The 17633-nt window shown below is 36.3% G+C and overlaps 1 protein-coding gene across 4 annotated transcripts in view; it reads left to right on the top strand.

Annotated features, from left to right (window-relative positions):
- Positions 1-17633, top strand: part of nsd3 (nuclear receptor binding SET domain protein 3) — a 152689-nt gene extending 135056 nt beyond the window's left edge. For all 4 annotated transcript variants that reach the window (XM_051921382.1, XM_051921409.1, XM_028803466.2 and 1 more), the window contains 3 exons: positions 1405-1511; positions 11289-11493; positions 12801-17633. In XM_051921382.1, coding sequence (XP_051777342.1) covers positions 1405-1511; positions 11289-11493; positions 12801-13042 — 554 coding nt within the window. In that variant the 3' untranslated portion in view covers positions 13043-17633. The remainder of the gene's footprint in view (positions 1-1404; positions 1512-11288; positions 11494-12800) is intronic.

Raw genomic sequence — 17633 nt, 5'->3', positions numbered from 1 at the left:
TACTTTGTTTCCATATTGAGCCATTAGAAATGTTAAGAATAAAAACATAAAGAATGAGAGATCAGTCAGTCTATTAGGATTTTTTACTAGTTAAATGTTGTTATATCTGATCCAGACTTTCTTTTTAAAGGTATAAACTTTGCCTACTTACCATTTTAATCAGTACTTTCATCCTGATTTAATTTTTTTGTGAAGAACCGCTTCCTGTCTTCAGTCTAGAATATACCTACCAAATTTTCTTATGATACTATGACCTTCATTTTTGAAGTTAATTGTCTGCAGAAGTGTGTAATGGGGGCCTGCTTATTGCAGGCCCACCTTAATGACACAGATGACAAGGATGCTAATATATGTAAAAACATAATGTTTATTATGTAAAAAAAACACAAGGTAGACTGAGTACAGGTAAAAAGTAAAAGTGCATAGTAACTAAAGGTAAATGTTCCCTGCAGTCTGTATGTACCTGTCTCCCAGGCTGAGAGGCTTACCATCCTCAAAGTGTTGTGCAAAATGCTCCTTCACCTGCTGCCTCACAGTGTTCCAAGTCTGGCCTCTCTTTTTCTCACAAATTGCCCTTGTTCCCCAGCTCATCTCTGCTCTGATGTAGAATTAAACCTCACTCGTGCCCAAGCTTGAAATTACTTCAAGGAGCCACCAAATAACAGTACTGTTTAGGGCAGTGGTCCCCAACCTTTTTGACAGCAAGGACCACTTTATTAGATACAATTTTTCCACGGACCGGTTTGGGGGGTAGGGGGCAGTTTTATACACAATTTACATAACATTTCTATTATTATTAAGTTATTAAGCAGTTCGCATATGTTTGCAACCCAAGATTTTTCTTCTTTTTTTGCATATAACAAAGACATATGCCTTGCATTTGTCATTCCAACAGACTGCACATCACAAACATTAACACTGTTATCGTTTTTTTCGTGTCTGCCGTTTCTATAGGAGGGTGAGAATGAGTTAAATTCCAATGGATGTTTTTCAAATGTTGATGAGCAATAAGCAAAAGGTATCACTGAAAACCACAGAAAACAAAAACTGCAAAAAAAAAAAAACAGTACGAGGAAAGTTTGAAGAAAGATTTTTTTTTTTTTTAACAATGTTTCTGTTTGGGGATCATTGTGCACAACTGAGCTGCGGCCACATAACTAACTGCTCTGTGGATGATTCATTGAGGCATTTCAAGGTCTTTGGGGCACTTCGTTGTAATGAAAGTATCTGCTGAATGTATATGGGGAAACTGTCGGGACCATAAAAATACTTCGTTGTAATGAGAATTTTGTTGTAAAGATATTCGTTAAAATGGAATTTTACCTGTATGTGTCTTTGCATTTTGTAATGCACATTTTGTTACAAAATGTACACTGCATTTAGTTTTCCTTTATTTAATTGTAGATACTGAGTTGACTTTCAATTACAATCTGGATTGTCTGGGCAATGGAAGAACCACTTGCCACTGTGGAGCAGACAATTGTAGTGGGTTTTTAGGAGTCAGACCCAAGGTAAGAAATAAAATGTAAAGATGAAAAAAGATTTGTATAATTTACTGATACAAATATGTTAGATATTTGTAGCCTCATTTTGACTTGAACATGAAATTTATTAGAAAGTTCTCCCTTTTTGACAGATTTTATGAATATGTTAATATTATTTGCATTTACTGTTCTGTTGTGTGACAAGAATGTGTGTAGCCTGATTATTTACATATGTAAGATCATTAATTCCTATTTATCAATTAAGTGTAGAATATTAAATAATTTGAGTTTCTGTTCTAGTTGATATTTTGAGAAAATCACTTTTATGTAGTTTTCATTTTAGCATAAAAATGTCTGTTTGATGAAAATTAAGAAATGTATTCTGTGCCTGGATAGCAAAGTAATTATAGAATCATTATAAGTAGCAAGACATCAACATAATTACAGTAGGAAGGGCATGTATAGTGTCCACTGCTGCTGTTGATGCAGATTTAGTATACATGCTTAGTTGTGTTATGTTTCGAAACCTTCACTAACAAACAATAATAATACATTTTATTTATAAGGCGCCTTTCTGAGCACTCAAGGACACCGAGCAAACAATAAATAAAAAAGCACATTACAAACAAAGCTTAAAACATCAGAAAATACAGAAAATATAAAAATGAAAAACAAACAAAGCCACTGTAATCATAAAGAAAAAGCCATTTAAAACAGATAGGTTTTAAGTTTACATTTGAAAGTTAAAAATGATTCAATATGTCTAAGCTCAATAGGTAGTAAGTTCCAAAGCTTGGGAGCAGAAAGGCTGAATGCTCTGCTCCCCAAGGTGGTTAGACGGGCGAGAGGGACGGTCAGATGGATGGAGGAAGAAGATCTAAGGTTACGGGAGGGAATGGCAACATGAAGGTTGAACAGATATGGAGGGGCGAGGTTATGAATGGCCTTAAATGTTAACAGCAGTATTTTAAAATCAATTCGAAACTTAATCAGGAGCTAATGAAGCTGCTGCAAGACCGGAGTATTATGGTGAATAGAGGGGTTTGAGTAATGATGCGAGCAGCAGAATTCTGGACTAGCTGAAGCTTATGGAAAGATCTATTAGAGAGACCAAAGAGGAGCAAATTGCAATAGTCCAGACAAGAAGTAACAAGACTGTGAACAAGAATGGCAGTGATATGGGGAGTGAGGGAGGGACAGATGCGATTAATATTACGTAGGTGGAAGTAAGCAGACCGGGTGATGTTATTAATGTGAGATTGGAAAGATAGAATACTATCATGGATGACACCCAGACTCTTGACCTGAGGTGAAGGGGAAACAAAGTAGTTATCAATAGCAAGTGAAAGATTAACGGCTTTGGATAATGATGATTTTGTACCAATGAGGAGAACCTCAGTTTTGTCACTGTTTAACTTAAGAAAATTTGAAGAAAACCATTATTTAATTTCATCAATGCAGTCAATAAGCGAAGATGGTGGAAAAGAAGAGGTGGGATGAGAATAGTAATTAGGGTCATAGTCAGCCGCCATAAGACGATCGTTGTTAATTTTAAGAAGTGCCGTTTCTGTACTATGGAGGGGGCAAAAACCAGACTGGAACTTTTCATATAGATTATTATGAGATAAGTGGGAGTGGAGTTGGATAGCTACAATTTTTTCAAGAATCGTGGAGATGAAGGGCAGATTAGAAATAGGGTGAAAATTATTGAGGTTAGTAGGATTGGCATCAGGTTTTTTCAGTATTAAGAGTTATTGCAGCAGTTTTAAAAGATGAAGGAACAATGCCAGTAGTGAGAAAAGAGTGAATTATAGCAGAAATAAGAGGGACCAGAGAGGGGAGGCAGGCTTTAACCAGAACTGTGGGAAGGGGTCCAGCTGACAAGTAGATGGCTTATATTTGCGGATGAGATCTGAGATTTCTGAGAAGATGGGAAGCTGGAAAGAGGAAAATGAGTGAATAGGTGAGTGTAGATCAAGGGAAATACAGAGAGAATCTGGAATGAGGTGCTGATGTATCCTCTGGATTTTCTCATTAAAAAGGGACACAAGAGAATTACAAAACGTAGTCGAGTAAAGGTGAGATGGTAAACAGTCTGGAGGTTGTGTAACATTATTAACACTAGCATTACCAGAGTCTATGAAAAAACTCGAAGATCCGGCCCACCTTAAAACTGTTCTGACCTCTCCGCCAGCTTTTGTCTTCTAAATGTGCTAATTAAGACGAGCAGCAAGCAGCCGGCTATTCTATCTCCCACCGCCACAGAACGTTCACTAAGTTTTCCCAGCTCATGCCTTGATTATCTGGGAGTGACTGAACTGCTGGAGTTTTAGAGTGGAAATAATAAATTGCTATTTGGCACACACGCATTTCATGTGTGTTCTGTTTCTACAGTAATCTGTGTAAACACATTTTTAAAACAAACGTTTTTCATATTTTAGTAGTAAATGACAAAATGTAGGCATAAACTGTATAATGTACGAGGGCAATCCCAAAAGTAAGGTCTCCTATTTTTTTAGAAATACAAACAACCATTTATTTTCTATAATGTTTACATCATTTTAAAGGTTAAAGACTTATTTATTTTTCTACGTAATCATCATTTCAGTTGATGCATTTTTGAAGACGCTGTGGTAGTTTTAGAATGTCCATGTCATACCAGCTCGCCGCCATGTCCTTCAGGAAGCGTTGAACTTCATCTTTCACCTCTTCGTCGGAGCAGAATCACCTTCCGGACAAATGTTCTTTCAACTTAGGGAACAGGTGGTAGTCACTGGGTGCCAAGTCCGGACTATAGGGTGGGTGGGTGATGAAGTTTCAACCGCCGATCTTTACGCATGTTTTCCTCAACCTCTGCGACTGTCTCGTCGGAAATTGACGGTCTCCTGCGCGAACTTCGCACTTGGCGGTAGCGTTCAACGGGAGCTCCATTTTCAAGGGCTGCTAAGCCAAGATTGAGCATCCCAGCGAAGCCGCACATGCTTGTTTGGGAGTGGAGGAAGCACCAGTCACAACAGTGTGGCCAACAGCCGTACGAACAGTTTCTCTACGTCCCCACTGCTTTGAAGACCTTACTTCTGGGATTGCCCTTGTATGAAGCCTGAAGTCCAGAGATCAAGTAAACACTTTAACAAAAGATTCAAGAACAATACAACAGCTTCAGTGGCATAGCGGTAAGATTTGCTGACTTGTAATAAAGAGTCCCCGGTTCGATCCCCACTCACTCCTGTATTTGCCGTTTTCAGTAGTGAGCTGCTCTTTTTGTTAATATTATACAGTACACACATACATTTGGTTTGCGTCTGTAACACACAGTGTGCATTTATAGGACTTGTAAAAGTTAGCGTTTTTTTTAACTTTTATTCTCTCTAAATCACGATACATACTACCGCCCCCACCCAGGGATCGGACGCTGTTATTTTTCATTTGAAACGGAATAACTGGAGATGTGAGTGGTGTTTTGAGACAATGGAACTGGACATTCTCTCATCTGGAGGGATTAAAGCTGACACACAAACGCTGGCGAATCTGCCTTCTTCGTATCTCACCGTCACTTGATTTTTTTTTTTACTTAGTTTTATTGAGTGTTCCTGCTCACTGGGAGGATTATGGATTCATTAAGCTGAGAAAAGTCTTGAGGTTGTTGCCATGTTGTGCTCAAACAGAGAAAGTCAAACTTACGGTTAATGAGATCCTGGATGAGATGCTCCTTGCTGGTGAGTGAGCGGATGTTCAGTAGACCGAAATTGACAGTGGTGCTGTCGCATTTGGCAACAGTGGTAGCCGACCGAGCTAGGCTGGCCAACATACTGTGGTCAGCAGTCCTCTCTGTGTTACGTGGAGGGTGCCGAGAGTTAGACCAGAAGGAGTTGATTCCTTTCGAGGTGTCCATTCAGAATCTCCGGCGGGACCCATGATGGATGAAAGGGAGGGAGAAATATGACGTCTGGGTCGAAGTGCAGCACAAACAGCAGAGGCACAGACTGGTGGGGACACAGCCGAAGAAGCTCAGCAGCTGAATACTGGAGCAGGCCCGTTGCAGGTTGGATAGTGAGCGACAGGAAAGACCAAACAAACATAAACCAAGTGAATATCCTACCAGTCCACATTGTAGGCGAGGCCACAAACAGTTCAGGCGTCCAGAGAACAAACCAGGTAAGTTTCAAAATGGGGTTAGGCTGAAGCTAGTGCATACATAGCCATACACAGCCACGCAGAGATAACAGCAATTACAGCAATATCACCAGCAAAATCACCAATCATCGCTAAAATCAACAGGCAACCAGTCCTGCCAGCGTTCACTCAAACCGGAAGTTCTGGATTCCATATAGGCACTATTTGAGCAGATTTTGAAAGATTTTTTTTTTTTTTTTTTTTTTTTTTTTTTTTTTTTTTCTTTTGCTTTTTGAATGAAAGGACAGAATGTTAGTGCCTGACCTGCACAGTAGATACTGCCCATTGTGTTGTTGCAGCCTACCCCAGTGCAAAGTATAATGGTTTTCACATTTCCCCTGATACAAACATTGGCTGTTGCTACATTGTGAACAGTGCTTAGGAGGCAGATATCTTTCTTGTCCTCCACTTGATCGCAATCATTTTGCATGCTTGCCACATAGCTCCCACACCATGCTGCTTGACACATTCATATGATCAGTGTCACCCGGCATATCATGGTTTTTTTGGATGTACAGTGCCAAATCCAACTGTTTTCCTTCAAAGTAAAAATCTCAAGCAGTTAAGGTGAGGTATAGAAACTGTCCAACACTATTCAGTAACCTTGGTCAAGTAAAGGGTCTGCCAGTGACACCACAGATGATGCAGAGACACCATTTTGACTTTACTTGCCATTCTACTTGTTCCCTCTACTAATGTAATTTATTGGGATCCAGCTTGTAAAACTTGATACCAAATAGTGCCTGTTTGGATGTGATGTACAAGATCCATGAAAGCCTTCAACTTATAACCCATGAGACTTTCATCAATACTTGCTGTATGTCATGATCAGAAACATAGTACCCTTTGCACATTTTTGATGATGGTCTGATACACATTCCACAGTTTGTAAAGATTTGGTACACAGTGATTGGCTTTATTATAGTAATTGTTATTAGTGAAGTGCAGGTATTTCATAATGAGTAAAAAAAAAATGACACTCATAACTTTATGGCTTAGACATAAGGCTGAGTTTGTTAACTGAGGTAACCTTTTATTTTTACCTCCTATGATAGATTGTGTTTTTCAACAGTCTTCCACTTTTTATAGACTTTTTTAGAAAGCAGTTTAACTATTGTTTGTAATTCATTCTTTCATATTATTTATGTCCCATATATCTGACCTATTACATTATTTATTAAACAATTGTTGCTGTTCCTGTCAGTGTCATACTCAAAATATTTTCAGACAGGACCTTTACATTTATGAGTATTTATTTGGTGTGTCTCTGTGTAAAGATAGATAGATTTATTGATTGATTTAACAATTCATAACATTTGTGGTTTTATAAAATACAGTTCCTCAATAAGTTAAACCTGGATATACAGTAATCCGTCCTCCATCGCGGGGGTTGCGTTCCAGAGCCACCCGCGAAATAAGAAAATCCGCGAAGTAGAAACCATATGTTTATATGGTTATTTTTATATTGTCATGCTTGGGTAACAGATTTGCGCAGAAACACAGGAGGTTGTAGTGAGACAGGAACGTTATTCAAACACTGCAAACAAACATTTGTCTCTTTTTCAAAAGTTTAAACTGTGCTCCATGACAAGACAGAGATGACAGTTCTGTCTCAGAATTAAAAGAATGCAAACATATTTTCCTCTTCAAAGGAGTGCGCGTCAGGAGCAGAGTCTGTCAGAAAGAGAGAGAAAAGCAAACAAATCAATAGGGCTGTTTGGCTTTTAAGTATGTGAAGCACTGCGGCACAAAGCTGTTGAAGGCGGCAGCTCACACCCCCTCCATCAGGAGCAGGGAGAGAGAGAGAGACAGAGAAAAACAAACATGCAAAAATCAATACGTGCCCTTCGAGCTTTTAAGTATGCGAAGCACCGTGCAGCATGTCGCTTCACTAAGCAGCTGCACAGAAGGTAGCAACGTGAAGATAATCTTTCAGCATTTTTAGACGAGCGTCTGTATCGTCTAGGTGTGCGAACAGCCCCCCTGCTCACACCCCCTACGTCAGGATCAGAGAAAGCGCAAGAGAGAGAAAGAGAAAAGTAAGTTGGGTAGCTTCTCAGCCATCTGCCAATAGCGTCCCTTGTATGAAATCAACTGGGCAAACCAACTGAGGAAGCATGTACCAGAAATTAAAAGACCCATTGTCCTCAGAAATCCACGAACCAGCAAAAAATCCGCGATATATATTTAAATATGCTTACATATAAAATCCGCGATAGAGTGAAGCCGCGAAAGGCGAAGCGCGATATAGCGAGGGATCACTGTAGAGCATTTTCTATTGGAATCTACAGCAGTGCTGATACTGGAGGTTGCCATCACTTATCGTCTGAGGAAGGAGGAGTTCACTGAGTTATTCAAACACTTTCTGTGATGCAGATGCAAAAATCCACAGAAAATAAGCATAAAATGTAGAATCAAAAATAAAAAAGACTTACTTTCTTTTTTTTTTTTTTTGCTCATCCAGAGCATCACAACAGTTAACTTTCCACATTTCTGTTAATATGTTCATTAATGTGTTAAGGATTTTTTTTTTTATCTTACTTGATATCCAAGTCGGTCAGTTTTGACAGTGGCTGAAAACTGTCTGAGACAATCATACGCCTAGCTATAAATTTACTAATGCTCTTTCTCTCTCCTTTTGTATTTACTTTTTTTTTTTTTTTTTTTTTTTTATATACACATTATATATATATATATATATATATATATATATATATATATATATATATATATATATATATAAACTTGGCCCCCTTTGGAACTCTTAGTTGGATCAACAGAGTATCTTGACCCTGCACTGGTAAATGGTCAGAGGTGATAAAGTCAGTGCATCTGTGCCTCTTGATCTTTACCACAACCCCACACCTTAGATTTTTTTTACATTCTTGACAAGTGTTTATGCAGTACTGCCTCTTCTTTGACAGGTGGTTTTTAATGGTAATTTCAAAACCTTGAACTCTACAAAAGAGTAATAGAAACCATTGTGATTAATGCTGCCGACCTTGACCATGTTAATAGATCATCTTTACTCAATTGGTGCATTAAATCAACGTGTGCCAAGAGGTGTTACTTGGGATCTTTTTTGCCCTAACTGTAAGACTATATGACTGGATCGATAAGTTCCTTCCATCCATCCGTGCAAACACAAAACAAGCAATTATGCAGCAGACCCCAGATTTTGTGGCTGTTTATGGAATTCTACACTTAAGTCCATTCAGACTTCCTTATCACTTTTGTCCTTTGTTTTTAAAATTTAAGAACCAGCTCCTACTATTATTTGTATTTCATAGTTCTTCCTAGAACACATGATCACACATAGCTTTGTTAAAGAGAACAATAACTTGGATTCAAATAAATGCAAAATGTCAACAAATAATACTTTTGTGCAGCCATGTGATAGGGATGTAACAATACCAGAATTCAAGTTTGAACCTGTACCACAGCAAGAACAAAAACCCATTCATCCGCTTTTCATTAAAAGTATCTCCACTATTAAAGTATATAATATAGCACCGTTTACTGTAATACAATATAAAATATGTAAATACTAATACATTTACTTAATTGGCTGATACCATTATACAAGGTTACTTACAGCATTTGAGATACAACTGGTTCCATATTTTTTTTTGTTTTTCCAATTGGAATACACACAAGGTTAAGTGACCTGCTCGTGGTCAGTAGCAGGATTTGAATAAGGCCTAAATAAGGGAGTGCGGTCCCTTTTATTGCAGACACGGGAGTACTTCCGGTGCCAGGGCAACTGCCAGATGGAAGTACTTCCAGGTCACACAGAAGTCCATTATTTGAGTAGCGAGCTTGTTTCCCTGCAACGCTGTAGCCCTGCCAGACTACATCTCCCGGCATGCCCTGCTGGTCTGCCACTGGGTGTGGATATCTGCGACTGCTGCCATCTAGCGTGCTGGGGGGATAACAGTTCCCTAGTGATATCTCTACTTTTATAGGGGCTGACCATTCATCTCTTCCTTCTGGGTCTGCCTCCTTTCCTGGCCGGGATGTCCGTCCAGCCCGTGTGGCATCTACAACAATTACACGCTGAAATTCTCGTGTCTTTGAGATAAAAAAATATTTATATACATGACTTCTGTTTTTCTTTTCAACATGTATGCATCATTATCACAATAAGCTAAATTTATATGTAGTTCTTATTTACGTTTTTGTCATCTATTACTTTGCCTTCTGCAGTAATTCATCTACTTGTAATCATGCATGAGTCCAGTACCAACTATCATTCAGTGCTACTGATTTTGGTAAAAAAAAAAGCTAGGACCATTATGTTTTTGGAACATTAGTATCAACTGATACCAAAAGTATTGGTTCTTTTGACATCCCTACCATGTGAATAAATACAGTATGTTTCAGATTAAATATGAAATACAGGGTTAGACTACCATCCATATAGTTTACAAACCTGCAAAAAATGACAAAGAACGTTAATAGATGCCACTGACATTGTGTTCCTTTCTGTCAACCTTATTAAGATCTAATTTTAGATGAGCAGGCAAAACAGAAGTTTTACGTTAATTTCCAAAAGTTTTGATAGATAATGTAGATTCTTTATTAGGACCTGCTGATCACACTTCTTATAAAACTTGCGGCATGGGTGGATTCTGGGAACTGGTTTTTGATTGAAAAGGATGACTATATTTTAACAGGCCCTTGCATATACCTCAGGACTTTGGAATATTTCTGTTGGACATGAAGTCATCACCCGATGCAAACATGAATGACATCCTAGATCAGGGGTGGGTAAAGTCATTCCTGGAGGGCCGCAGTGGCTGCGGGTTTTTGTTCCAACCCAGTTGCTTAATTAGAAAACGATCCTTGCCAATAATTACATTTCATGGCTTATTAGTGCTTTAACTCTGCTATGTCAAGTCATTCTCATATCCTAGATTTTTTATCCATTCTAAGGATATCATCCAAATACTTTGAAGTGTAAAACGGATGGGTAATTCTCAGTCCTTCACTTTTTTCTCTTCTCTTTCCTTCCAAGTATTTAATTAAACCAAATAGTGCACGATAAATACACACAGGTGTAAAGGGTAACAAGCAAAATGGATAACTGCTGGTTTCTTTTGTCATTTGCATCTTATTGCTAATAAGGAGCAGTTAAAAACCGAGAATGCAGCTGTTTAAGACTTAAATAAGCAATAAGGGTTCAAAATCTTAATGAGGGAGATAACTAAAATGAAGCAGAAGTGTTTCTAGAGCAATACGTGCTTCTTATTAAGCAACTGGGTTGGAACAAAAACCTGCAGCCACTGCGGCCCTCCAGGAATGACTTTGCCCACCCCTGTCCTAGATGTATAATAAGACTGTAGGCAAAATTTTTATTTTAGGGATGAACTGGCCTCTTGATAAACCTGTACAAACTTTACCATTTCTGTATCAGATACTTATTTTGCTTAATAAGCATGTTGCATCAGCCTCTTTGTGTGCATCTATTAAGTTGTCTTTAAACAAATCTTACGCAGCCTGTAAGAACATGTATTGTAAGAACTGATTATATACATGAATAGTGCCTTCTGAAATGTGTTAACAATTCTAGCTTTGTGAATGTTCTGAATCAGAATTCAAACCAGTGTATTTTGCTCTTTTCTCATTTAGAGTGCAGTGGTTATTGAAAAGGAGGAAAAAGCCAAGAATGCTAAATTAAAAGCAAAAAAGCGTAAATTTAGACCTGAGGCGAAGCTGACACATGAATATTTTTGTTTTCACTGTGGAGAAGGGGGAGAATTGGTGATGTGTGATAAAAAAGACTGCTCTAAGGCATACCATCTTTTATGCCTTAATCTGACCAAGCCACCACATGGTAAGTATTCTCTATTACAAAAGCAACAAATGATTAAAGATAATCCAGATCCGGAAGCCCTCATGATACTTTTGAAAGAAAATTACTTAATATGCTATCAAGTTCTTAAGATTTTTTTTCCTACCTTGAACCCAAGCACTACAGTGTTATAGGGAAGAGAATGTATAACTTATAGTGCTAGGACTATATATAGGTGTGGTAATGCCTTTGACAAGTTTATCTCTGGTTTCCTCAAGAGATGTTATTTCTGAAAGGCCTTGAGATATGTTATTTATTATAAATTGACACTGTAAAATAAACTGGCCTCTTTTCCAGGGAGTAGTTTCTGCCTTGCAGAATTTTATTCCAGCATTGTAGAGACAGTGTGGCAGTTTACAGCAGAAATGGATGAAAGTAACTGTAACCTTAAATAGGTCCTAAGTTGTTGTGTTTAGTTTCCAAAGTAAGTATATTCTGATATTGCATAATATTGTAACACTTTGTCTCGAGAAAGATGAGGACTTTATCAACACTTTGGTTGTATTTTCCATAATTAATTCATCATTTCAAGTTAAGACTTTAACCAGATCATTCCAAGCCATTCCACACACTGTTGTTCAGATAGTGTACGTGAAGTTGTTGCTTAGAAACCACTGTTGTCTAGGCAATTCATTAACAGATGTCAAAATAAAAAGCAACATTTTAAGAAATATGCTCAAATAGACATATACAGCCTAGAAACCTGATTCAAGTAGACTGAATTGAGAGAGGCTGTGTATCCAGTTCAAGTCAGCCTCATTACATGCACTTCACATCTGATCTCTTGTTTGTCATATACCATAAAAGAATAAAATTAGCTTGATGTATTCTTTACATTCCCTCCTTTACAATAGTGAACTGAATTAAGGTGATTTGAGAGTGTTGTACTATGTATTCCTTGTATTTCTGCTAGTAGCAGTAGTGTGTGCCATACACATAACTAGTTCAGGAAGAGTAAGTGACGCAAGAATGTACACACACTGCATCAGGCTGTCATGCCAGAGAATCGCCAACTTTGTTGTAAAAAAGACCCATGCATCACATGACTCGTTTTTTTCACTAGGTTTGGGGTTGATCACTCTCCGACCTTAGAACTCATATTTGAGGCTGGCAGATTCATATTACATTTTGAATAGGTTTAGCCACATTTATATTCTCATACATTTAGGACCAACTCCTGTCACTACAATGCACAACACATATAGTGTCCACATTTCTATCTCATTAACTAGAATTACTTGTTCTGAAATATCAACATCTAAGACTTTTTTTTCTGTGTTAACGTATAGGTCGATGGGAATGTCCTTGGCATCAGTGTAGCATCTGTAAGAATACATCAGTCTCTTTTTGTGAGTTCTGCCCCAACTCTTTCTGTAAGGAGCATGAGAAAGGATCTTTGGTGCACTCATCTCTGGAAGGTCGTCTGTGCTGTTCCAACCACAATCCCAAATGTCCTCTGTCTCCGGAATCATTTAGTAAAGTGAAAATCAAGGAGGAGCCACAAGACCAAGGAGAAGGAATGGCAGAATGAGCCTGGTGTTTTTTAAACACAGAAATATATTAAGTAACTTTGTCAAAAAAATCTTGATATATAATTTATGAAACTGGAAGATATGTTCTTTGTCTGGCATTCACAGCAAATAGTTTTTTAAGACTTTCAAATCTAACTTTTTAGCTGTTTGCAGCAGACCAGGATCTGTTTTGCAAGAGGAATCTTCATTTTTATTTTGATTGAAGAGAAGAACCAAATTTAGCAGTATTGGTAAAGGCACTTTTAGAAAAAAAACTTGCTGATGTTCAACGAGTTGCCTATGTGCTGTACTTGTTTACCTGCTGTGAGCTGTGGTTGTCTGGTCTATCTTGATAATGCCAGTGTATTTTCATTTTATGCCTTGCAATTTGTTAAGGCCATAAGACTGAGCTGATTCATAACTCTTACACTTGGCTTATCACTTTAAAAATAAGACTTTTTTTCTGTATGTATGGTATGTATGTGTGTGGGTGTATGTGTGTGTGTATGATATATATATATATATATATATATATATATATATATATATATATATATATATATATATATATATATATATATATATATATATATATATGATACACACACATACACACACATCTATCTATATTACTTGCATTTCTGTATACCTCTCAAAAAGTTTTTTGTGCAATTTTAACGGATATACACTACATTTTCGGATGTCTGAAATTTATATCTGCATATCCTATTAAGAAGAGGGTTTGAAGGGTCTCTTTGACCATTTGCTTTATATACTGTGGCAGCATATTTGTATTAAGGAAGTGTAAGCCATTTTGGCCAGAATTGTATGCAAGACCATGAGTGGATATTGAAAAGGAGGAAACTTCGAAGTATGAGTAATGGTTACAAATGGAACATGGGGTGGGAATTTGCAAGAGAGCTGAGTATCTGATCACAGTCCTCCATGTGCAGCATATATTTTAATGTCTCCATACTTACATTAAGGTTCTAGTTTTGTTGTGGAAATGATTTGTCAGTTCATCTCTGAGTCTGTTGTGTGCATTCCTAGAGCCATTTTTTTACATTAACTTGCACATGTAATATTCTGAAGACTATACTGGTTGATGTTTAATTTATTTGTATGTATTTATTTTTTATTGTTGTCTTTAATGTTGGCAAAGAAATAATAGGTCTTTGACATTTAGCTGTTGATTTTGTTACAAAATTTAATACCCACTAATAGTTGAGGAAGAAATAATAAGCAAATTGGACTCTGTTGATGCCAGGGACTATATATAGTGCTAGATAGTTAACTTTCCTTAAAAAGTCAGAGAGAAATAGTAGAGCGAAAAAAATTATCATCAGGTCTCAGAGGAATTGTCGACAGATTTTTTTATTGCTGAACATGTCCTACTGGAGAGCTCTTGACATCTAAGCAGACTTTTTTGTTGTCTATAAATAAGTTTTTTTATATATACATTTATATAGACTGTTAGCACAAAATGTCTGTTAAATTACACCAACATGGTTCCATACGACATCACATCGGTTTCAGTACCTATTTTAGTGACATTTGCTACTCTGTCAGAATACTGTACAATCTCAAAGTCATCACTAACCAAAAAGTCTCTGTGTGAATGGATTGTGTGTTTTGCTTTTTTCCTGTTATTTGTAAATGTAAAAAAAGTTCTGAAAGCTCTTCATTGTTTATTTATATGGCACAAGGAGAAGAACTGTTTAGGGTCTCTGTCTCTTGCATATTTCTATACTATTCCATATCTTTAGTGAGTGGGGAAAAAAGATTCTAGAGCTCCTCATATCAAAAACAATTGAGTTTTCTATGTTGTATTAAGACACATATAAATAATTACATTCTAAAGTGCAATTCTGGCAGATTCCATCTAAAAAATCCCCACATAAGTGTGTAATAAAATATGTATATCTGTACACATCCATATATTCTATATGTTTATGTGTGTATGGGTGGCTGTAATCACGTGTGTGTGAATGTGTCTGTGTGTGAGTAAACAGTATACATATACAGTATATGTATATACATGTGTGCAGTGTATATATGTGTGTGTATGTGTGTGTGTGTGTATGTATATATATGTATATATATGTATATATATATATATATATATATATATATATATATATAAGCATTTATACATACATGTGCACACATTATATATAAATATCTTAGTTCATTTGGTGCTACCATCATGCCTTGGGTGTCTTATCTTCACTTGGTTTTCTTACTTGACTTCTTTTCAGGAATCATGTTAACTTGTGAGGTAATTTTAATATTTGTGGCATTTCAGTCTTTTAACTTTCTGTGGACATTTGTGAAGAGCTGTTTGTTAATTTTAGCAACAGAACTTTTCAATTGACTGTAAATTTGTATGCACATTATTTAGGAATTTGAGGGTGGGATTAAACAAGCAGAAACCCTTCTTACCCATGAACTATGAAATATATTTTTTGTATTTGGTTATCTTCATTGGAGGCATAACAAGTCCTCAAGGAAGGATGCACTAATGATATACAGTATAATGCTTGAAGTCATAGATGGATCATATTTTGTAAAGTTGAGCTCAAGGAATTTAAGTGTCACTTTTAAAGGAAAAGTATGCATGTACAGATACAGAATCGTCTGTTTTTTGCAGTGAGTGTGGACGGGTGTCCATTCTGACTCATTAGCTCTCGGCTCTTTTGGACTTAAGTCAACCAAATGTTTTAGCTGCACCATTGGTACGATGAAAGTCACTTTATGTTTTTTTTAAAACAAAACGAAACTGCCTTTTAATTTCAGGTGTTCCTCATTGTGATTACTTGAATTTATTATTTTTTACGTTTATTTTTCATTGTCTTTATTTATAGTAAAAGAATATATATATATATATATTATTTTATTACTGCATTGTGTTTCTTTGTATTGTATTTCAAAGTCCAATCATGTTCTGTGTTTCTTTCGTCTGGGGGGTGGGGCGATGGGATCGGGCTCACTTGGTACATTGAAAATATTGTCACATCTTTTCTAGAATGTAGATAGCCCCAGTTATCATGTACAGTATGTGGCATGTGTTTCTTTTAAAGCAATGTTTACTCATTGCAAAATGTAAGCATTTTTTATTCTTCAATAAACGAAAATTATTTTTTTAAGAATGTTACGTAAAAAAAGTAAAAACAAAAAAAGTGTACACTACATAGAAAAACAATTAAAAGCCTCTTTGCATCTTAAAAAAAAATTCCTTTGGTCTGCACTTTACATAGTGAAGGCAAGAAGTTTAGTTCCCTGGCTCCTTTTTTTGCAAGTCTGTTTGCTTATGTTGATTTGCAATCTAATAAATGTTTGATTGCAAAAAGGTGCACACTCCAAAAAGTGCTTATCTATCTTGTTTTGCAACCTGCTTACTGAATTGGAACACTTTGCATCTATTGCCATCGTTGTATTATTTTGCCTTTTTAAATGTTACGTTCATGTGTTTTAATAATGTTGAATATGCTTCTGACAAAAGAAAAATCATAAATTACATATAATAGCACAATTCTTAATCTTTTAAAGCAATATAGTTAAATTCAGGCTGCCAAAAAAAAAATTTAATTTAAGCCTTCAATAGTGTACATTTATTTTCAGTCAGGTTCACTATTCTGAGTGTTCCATGTAGAGAAATCTTTAGTCTTTGCTAGACTTCTGTTAATTTATTTGTTGCTTCAGTTGTGTGTCTGCCATTTGCTGCTCTCCCTGTGTGCCTCTTTGTGTTTTTTTTTGCCTCTCTAATACAGAAATAGCAGCAATGATTTTAGGTTAAGTTGCAAATTAGTAATTTTGTTTTGCTCAGAAACATACCACCGTACTAAGTCTAAATTATTATAAAAATAACAAGTACAAATTATATCTGCTGCCCGTTTAAAGGTGACAAAAGTACTAATTCCATGAGGTAATAATTTTTTTCTAAAACCATAAATAAAGGGAATTTGAAATCTTGAAGGATAGATTTTCATTCTATCATTATATGTTGAGGAAAAATAAGACATTTGTAGATTTTGTGAAACACTGTATCCATTTATTATCCCATAATTCATTTATATATGGTAAAGATGTTAAATATTAAAATACTGAGGATGGCTTGGACAAATGAGTAAATAAAACTATTTTGAAACCTTATAGTACTCGGTCTCCAAGGTGTGAGGAAGGGAGGGGGTTATTACTGTATCTTTCAATGTTACTGTTTTTGTTACTGTTTTTACATTTTTTTTTATTTAAAAAGCAAACAAAAAGGATGTTTTTTGACCTCTTTGTAAAGAATAATGCTTGTCTAACCTTGTATATAGCTAGCCAATCGGATTGCCATTAGTCGTCATGTATTTAGGGTTCCTGCAATATTCTGCTTCTAATGAATGTGTGTGACTGTAGAAACGTATAATTTTTGTACATTATATTGACTGAGATGTATTTTTTATTTTACATATTTTGGAATTTCAGATGTGTTTACGTTTTAATGCAAGAATTTCCATTCTTAAGGGGTTTTTAAACAACATTCCACAAATTGAATCTGTTTCAGAATTGCTTGAGGTTTGACTTCAATAAAACTATTCTGATTGTTCCAGCCTGATATGGGCACTA

This window comes from Erpetoichthys calabaricus, chromosome 1, assembly GCF_900747795.2.
Source record: "Erpetoichthys calabaricus chromosome 1, fErpCal1.3, whole genome shotgun sequence".
In the NCBI taxonomy this organism is placed as follows: domain Eukaryota; kingdom Metazoa; phylum Chordata; class Cladistia; order Polypteriformes; family Polypteridae; genus Erpetoichthys; species Erpetoichthys calabaricus.
The sequence above is the reverse complement of the archived record's forward strand: the minus strand, read 5'-3'. Positions and strand labels throughout refer to the sequence as shown.